Source organism: Alosa pseudoharengus, unplaced genomic scaffold (genome assembly GCF_046254945.1).
Source record: "Alosa pseudoharengus isolate Yale_2024_CS ecotype anadromous, Long Island Sound unplaced genomic scaffold, YU_APseudo_1.1 YU_APseudo_1.1_scf_15, whole genome shotgun sequence".
NCBI classification, from domain to species: Eukaryota; Metazoa; Chordata; class Actinopteri; order Clupeiformes; family Clupeidae; genus Alosa; species Alosa pseudoharengus.
In genome coordinates this window covers 37,296,328-37,303,875 of record NW_027468620.1, presented here as the reverse complement: position 1 = coordinate 37,303,875, position 7,548 = coordinate 37,296,328, and the positions used below count along the sequence as shown (strand labels likewise).

Genomic DNA, 7,548 nt, shown 5'->3' with positions numbered 1-7,548 from the left:
TGCTTGGGCTGGAGCTGCTGCTGTTGCTGTTGCTGCTGCTGCTACCGCTGCGGCTGCGGCTGCCGCTGTGACTCGAGCCCCTCCGGAGCCGGCGGTCTTTCTTGGACCTCTCGGGCGACCTCCGGCGGGGGGGGGGCGGCCTGCTTCCCTGCAGCCTCTCCTTGGTGCGCGTGGCCATCTTGCTGATCTCCGTGACTCCCAGGTCCAGGCCGATGGTCTTCAGCAGGTCCTGGATCTTCTCGTACTCCTCCACCTCCTGCCGGTCCTTGGCGTCGTTCGGCCCCACGCCCGGCGGGTACTCATCCAGGAGCGCTCGCTCTCTCCGCTCTCGGCCCCTTCTCTCCGGAGACGGGCTGTGCTGGAGGCGCCGGGACTCGCGGGGCTGGGAGTGGCCGTGGAGCGCGTGAGGAGGAGGAGGAGGAGGAGGAGCGGAGGGCGGAGACGCCAGGACCTCACTGTGGCTCTGCAGGTACACGGGGGCCGCCACGGCCGGGTTTGGGGCCCCGTAGGGCTGAGGAGGCTCAGGCCTGCTCTCCGCAAACATGTCCGTCGCCGGCAGACGAGCCTTCGCATCCTCTTCCTCTTCGTCTCCGTACAGGAACTTCTCCTCGTCCTCGATCTCGGCGAGGGTCTTCTGGCGCTCGTCCCTCTTGGCGCTGGCCATGTCCTCCAGCAGACCCAGCAGCTTGTTCAGGCCCTCGCCGCCGCCATCGCCCGACTCGCCCGCAAACCCGTCGCCCCCTGCTGGCTGGAGCCGCGTCAGCATGTCCTCGAACGCGGCGGCGTTGGCGAGAGGGGGGCCGTCCTTTAGCTCCCCCAGCACAGACATCAGCAGGGCGGGGTCCAGACCGGACGACGTGATGGCCGCCAGGATGTGGTCCGGGTCTCGTGGAGAATCACAGTTCTGGAAGAGGGAACAGTGGAGTTGGGTTATTTCAGAAGAACAATCAGTAGAACCAGCAGAACGCATTTGCTTAAGGCCCATTCACACCAAGAATGATAACGATAGCTATGAATAAATATCGTTCTCGTTAATATGAATGACGACGTTCACACATAAACTATAACGATAACGACATGAAGAACGATATCGTTGGGGATCACTTTCAGAGCGATTTTCAGAATGATAAAAAGCTAATAGCCAATTTGTTTAACCGTGCCTTTAAGAACACATTTGTTTAACCGTGCCTTTAAGAACACATTTGTTTAACCGTGCCTTAAAGCAGTGGTTCTCAACTTTTTTTCAGTGATGTACCCCCTGTGAAATATTTTTTCAGCCAAGTACCCCATAACCAGCGCACAAGAATTACCGCTATACACTTCAACCACGACTCCATTGTTTGAGTTTTGACAGTGATTGACAGGTGATGGCGGGTGGAATGTGACAGGTTGGGTCGAACCATCCTGGTATGGGGGTGACTCTGGGTTTTTAGAATAATGAAATTGAATAGCCTACTGAAATATAAAATTCATTTTATGAACTTACATTTTCCTAAAATATGTATTAAATAATTGTTTTTAAAGTATTTTTGCATGCATTCTACATTAATATATGTATATTTTATTTTTTTATTTTTATTTTTAAAGAATTAAAATATAAAAAGCATATTATAAAAATTCTTATATTTTGACATGTATCTCACCACAGCAAGGTCATAGCTCTACATTTCATGTGTGTGTAGGGCAGACTGTCCTGAATCTGTCAATATCATTGCAATGGTTGAGGGATTCTCTGGGGCTGAGCAATTTACAGACTTATGTGGTGTGCGCCTTAACTAAATAAATGCCATTTTTTTATTTAGTGATTAAAAATGACCTTTCTGCGCTCCATATCTGTGACAGAACTGATCTGACCTGACTTGACCCGAGTTTGCAGGTTAGCCAGTGTGTTTCTAGTGTCTGCACTTATGATTCTCTACAACTTTTTACTGCATTGCCATGAACACAGTAAAGGCAAAAAAGGTGTTTCTTTGTCGAACAAATTGGGATGCAATGTGCGATTGGAATTGGATGCCATGCAGGAATTTGCTAGGATGCCACAAAAACAGACAAAAATGTGAGGTAAGTCGAGCTATATGAAGTTATTATTTTGCTGTCACTTCGTCTGTTTCATAACCCAGAAGGATGTACTTGGTATCAAATGATAGCTCTGTGTCTCCTCTTTCATCTGGCTTGCATATCTATGCGATCACGGGTCCGCGAGTAATACAAAGGAGAGTAATGCGTGTGCAGGTTGGTTTGTGTACATGGCGTTATTATTTTGCAGTCACTTCGTCTGTTTTCATAAGCCAGAAAGATCGACATACTTGAACAGTTGCGGAGCAATGTAACAGAGAAGAAAGGGTGTGTTTTTTGACGGACTTTGCGTCAATCGGGTTCTAAGGATTAAACTCTCACATACCCCCTGGAGTGCCTTCACGTACCCCCATTTGAGAACCACTGCCTTTAAAAAGTCATTTGTTTAACCGTGCCTTTAAGTGTGATGAGTGCAGCAGAGATCTGCATATATCGATCCATAATGCCACGCCAACGGTGTACATATCACTTAATACCACATGGCATTGCTCTGAGTCTACAGTAGAAATAAAAAGACTTGTAACCAATGTGATTTGCAGGTTCCTCACTGGTACCTGAACATTCTCTCAGCACAACTATGGGAAGGTCTGCAGACGTCAGCTGCTGACAGACTGGGCATTCTGTGGTCCTACCTGCGTAACTAAGGGGGAGCCTACCTGCGTAACTAAGGGGGAGTCGGTCTCTGAGGAGTCCATGCGTCTCTTCAGGATGGACTTGGTGGGCATGTTCATGATGTCCTCCAGCTCCTTGCGTCTGCGCGCACGCTCCAGCTCCTGGAAGTCGTCTGGCTTGCGTCTGCGCGACCCAGCGCTACTGCTCCTGCTGCGGCTCCTGCTGCGGCTCCTGCTGCGGCTCCTGCTCCTCGCCCGGCTCCGAGCACGACTGCGTCCTCGACTCCTGCTCCTGCTCTGGCTTCTGCCCCGGCTGTGGCTGCGGCCTCTGCTCCGAGATCGACTCCTGCTCAGGGGACGGCTCTTGCTGCGTGCTCGACTGCGTGCCCTGCTCTGCGCTCGGCTGCGCGCTTGACTGCGCCCTCTGCTCCGACTCCGACTCCTACTGCGCACGCGGCTCTTGCTGCGGGCTCGACTCTTGCTGCGGGCTCGGCTCTTGCTGCGGGCTCGGCTCTTGCTGCGGGCTCGGCTCTTGCTGCGGGCACGGCTCTTGCTGCGGGCTCGGTTGCGATCCGCAGAGCGGCTACGACTACGTACGCGGCTGCGAGCTCGGCTTCGGTCAGGAGAACGGCTGCGCCCCCTACTGGAGCTACGCCGCCTTGCGCCCCGGTCGTCTGGCCGATCGTAGCTGGAGCCTCTCGGAGGCTTGTACAGGGGATCCCCTGCATGGTAATCTCTGGAAGGAAAGTAAACATACCATTTCATTAAAACAAAGAGACTACAACTTCTTTACAGTATGTGATTGTATTATTCTCTTACATCTGAGTGCATCGTTTAAATTAAATCTAAGATCAATTCAAATGCCAAGTGAACTAATAAACATCAAATAACACAATAACAATCACTATGTGGCCTAGTTAGAACAGTGATTAATTAAACTTTTCACTTGTAAATCATACCTGACATAAGGGTCGGGGCCACGGGAGCCGGGAGGCGCGGTCAGGTCGTTGCCCACCGTGATAACAAGACTGTGGTCAACTGGGAGACCACCACGGGGAGGAGACGGTGTGCGACGCTGGATTGGACAAATATACATAAATAGTAATGTCAATGAGTCCTCTAATGGTACATAGCGATGCTATTAAAAACAAAGCTAGTCAGTGTTTACTGACTAATGCTAATTGCTTTGAATATTTGGTAAAGTAGTTTATTCAACGGTAAATACGATAACTACCATCTACAGTTGGCACATACGACCATTGCAGCTAATTTTGCAATTACCTGATTGTAATGATCTCTTGGAGGGGGCCCACCACCCCAATCGTCTGCAGGTCCTCTTCCTGACCCAGGCGAATACCTTCGGTGCGGCGGAGATCGGTGATAAGAGTCTGGATGGTCGCGATAATTGTTATATCCGTTCCGACCTCTGTCTCTGTCGTCTCGATAGGACGGACGGGAGTAGGGTCGGTCTGGTCCAGGGTGCCCATGACTTGGATGCGCAGCTCGGGGATCCGGGCCATGAGACGGCGGTGGACCTCGGAATGGAGGTCTGCCACGATACATCCTGACTCACCGTATCAAAAAGTTGTTTGTACCTTCCTGTTAACTGCTCAGCATTAGCACAGGAACTTGCAACTTTACGTGTATTCTTCTGACTTTTGCAAAATTATCTATTGCAATATTCGCGGTCTAGGCTGTAATAGGCCTACATCACGAAGAATTTTACCGTGTGGATTTTGTATTATGATTGGTCTATGAGGATATCCGCTGAACTCCGTCTAGTCGGAAATGACGTTTTCCCGCAAGGTCCGTTCCATTAATCTTCCGATCTTCATCTTATGTGGGGGCTTATCTGGACCTTTCCATTTACTGAAATGGACTCTCAATGATTCACTTTTATTCGTTTGAAAAGAAAAGTACACTTTTGATTAAAATACAACTACCACACAGATTGGTTTCGATCTGCATTGTGCGTTCTGCACTCAGTGCGCTGCAGTAGCCTACAGTTAGATATAGTTACACCCGTAGGCTACAAAAAATAACTTCAGTTTACGGGACAAAAAAAACACCAAGAATATATATATATATATATATATATATATATATATATATATATATATATATATATATATATATTTGAAATATATTTTCACAACATGTTTTGAAATGTAAATCAGAGAGTGTTCAAGTAGAGCCAGTTTTCATGTCCTTCAGGCCTTCAAAATTCTCTCTCACGAAATATTGAGTAGGTTACGCTTTTTGCTTGTTGATATGGCATTAAAGAAAAATATTAATTCCTGCTGTTGCTTTTTTGTTTGTTCCCTCGAAGGGAACATACCCAAACAAAGACTCTGGTGTGCACCATGAACTGAGATTATTATTATTATTATTATTATAACCATGAACTGAGATGTCTCCTATTCATATTTCCATGTACTTTGCAGTTATCTGTCACTTAGTTATCATGTCATGTTATCATTTGCCTTGCCTCTTGAAGAATCTTAACAGGAATCGCACTGGGGAAGATGTTGTGTATGCAGTCAGATTTCTCTTGATGGTGCTCAGAAGCTCTTCTGGGTTCTTGTGTATATGTCACTTCTTTGCATGTGGATGATATTAGCATGTCTGGATCGGGCCAGTCCCGTCTGAGTTAGTGCAGGGCGTCACTTGGTACCACAGGGTACCAGTGAAAATGTTAAAACAGTCTGGGGTGTAAGCTGGTACCAGTGGATAAGTCGTCTGACAAGTGACATTAAACTGAGAATGGCACTAAAGTATTTTTGTATTATTGGAAAGAAAGGAATAACTAATGTTTGTGTTAACAGCTCTTCAGGAGATGACTCTGCACCACCACTCGGCCTCCACTAGTGGGCAGCAATACCCAAGGGAAAATGTTCTCTCAGTTGCAGGGCAAGGGCTGGTGGAGAGATCCATGACTTTAACATCATACAAAGACATCTCACGCTTCAGTTGTAAACTTGTTCAACAGAAGTTAATTTCAATACAGAGAAATAACATTCAAATGGAACTGAACTAAATCAAGCTAAAACACTCTCACATCTTACCTTCATAATACATTATGTTAAAGCCCTGAAGTTCCTACTGCATAGTGGCACTGCTAACTTCCTCCTTTCCTCCACTTCTTTGTTTTGGTTTAAACAAACAAGTGTACACAGGCTTTCTTCCTCCCACCAATCTGAAACAAAAAATAAGCATGAATTAAATATTTGTGTTACTTCACTTAAACATACAAAACCAAGGTATATGGTCTACCTGAGAGAGATGCATAGCTGAGCTCTCTTAAATAATCCTCAGCGGTTCCTTGTTGGTGGAATGAGTAAATAATTCCTCACTGGTTGCCCAGTGTTCTCCGTTCCTGTGATAGTTTTGGGTCTTTCAAAAGGGGTCTAAAGACATATCTGTCCATGGCGCAACTGGCTGGGGCACCTGCACCCTACGCCGGCGACCCCGTTTCGATTCAATTAAAGGCATAAAAAGCCCAAAAATATATACTATAAAAAATAGGGCTGTCAAAATAACTGATTCATTTCGATTAATTAATTTTAAAAAAAATAACGCAGATTAATCGATTCCGTATGACCTTTGACCCCGAGCCATTGTAGTCAGTAACCATTAGACTGTAAAAAGGAGAGAGAAGAAAATGGCTGCCTAGATCATTGATTGGAACATTTACTTTTAAAAAACGGCCTGATGGTGTTGATTAAAATAAAGTCCTCTGCAATGTCTGCAGCAAGGAATTTGCATATCACCGGAGTTCATCAACTCTAAAGTCGCACATCAATGCAAAGAAATAGTGTTGACATTGAGGGGAATGTTAATTTATTTTCATTGTGTCCCCTAGGTTATATCTGTGGCCTGAAATACCTTGTATATGAAAAAAAAAAAACTTCTTCCCGAAGCACTTTTGAATTTATTCAAATCCTCAGCATATTAGGTCATATCATAGATTATTATGGCCATTAATAAAATAATAATAAAAGAGTTTTTGAACTTTAATGTCACTAATGCTGATTATTCAATGATTCATTTGAATTTAAATATTTAAAATACTTTCACAGCAAATATTATATATGGGATTAATTTAGATGAATTAATCATAGAGTATGAAATTAATTAGATTCATTTTTTTAATTGATTGACAGCCCTAATAAAAAATACTCCATGTGTATGTCAATGTGGCACAGGGATGTTATGTTGTGTGAATTACCCAGATGAATAAACGAGAGCCATGTCTAAGCCATGTTTCAACCACTGTGCCGGGGCACACTAGTGTGCCGTGAGAGATCATCAGGTGTGCCGCAGAAAATTACTCAAATGTCAGTCACTGGTCCAGAAAAGCAACTGTTGCATCAAAGAATTTATAACCACATGCCCTCATTGATTGTATGGTTGCACTATTTGTGGTATGCAGGCATTGTACAACGGGGGCCCCATGTCCAGTATTCACAGAATCATCACATATCCAGTTCATAACAACAATTAAATTAGATATAGTCACCTACAAATGAAACAGAGGGCACTTGTTTTATTGAGAAGGTCTTGCTTAGAAGCCATAATAAGGTCATATCTGTGTATTATTTGAAATTTTAGGCTATGGTATGTTTATTTTTTCTTCACACAGTTAGTGTTAGTGTGCCGTGGGACATTTTAAGTGTCAAAAGTGTGCCGTGGCACAAAAAAGGTTGAAAAACACTGGTCTAAACCACACAGTTCATGATTATGATGGTTGTGTCTTCTTTCTGAGAATGTTGAACTATTTTCAATTTTTACTCAACCAAACAGCTAACTAACTCGAAACCAAACTGATTCTGTACAAGGTCCTTTAACACACACAACTCAG

At 45.0% G+C, this 7,548-nt stretch overlaps 1 protein-coding gene across 2 annotated transcripts in view; it reads right to left on the bottom strand.

The window, feature by feature from the left end:
• The window catches only part of znf318 (zinc finger protein 318), a 17,424-nt gene extending 12,950 nt beyond the window's left edge, over positions 1–4,474 (bottom strand). For both annotated transcript variants that reach the window (XR_012987059.1, XM_076286359.1), the window contains exons 1-4: positions 3,969–4,474; positions 3,647–3,762; positions 2,733–3,423; positions 1–904 (exon numbers count right to left, since the gene is read on the bottom strand). The exon at positions 1–904 is cut by the window's left edge and continues 34 nt beyond it. Coding sequence is in view for 1 of the 2 variants with exons in the window: in XM_076286359.1 (XP_076142474.1) it covers positions 1–904; positions 2,733–3,423; positions 3,647–3,762; positions 3,969–4,250 (1,993 nt within the window). In the remaining variant the exon portion in view is untranslated. The remainder of the gene's footprint in view (positions 905–2,732; positions 3,424–3,646; positions 3,763–3,968) is intronic.
• Between the last annotated feature and the right edge of the window lie 3,074 nt (positions 4,475–7,548).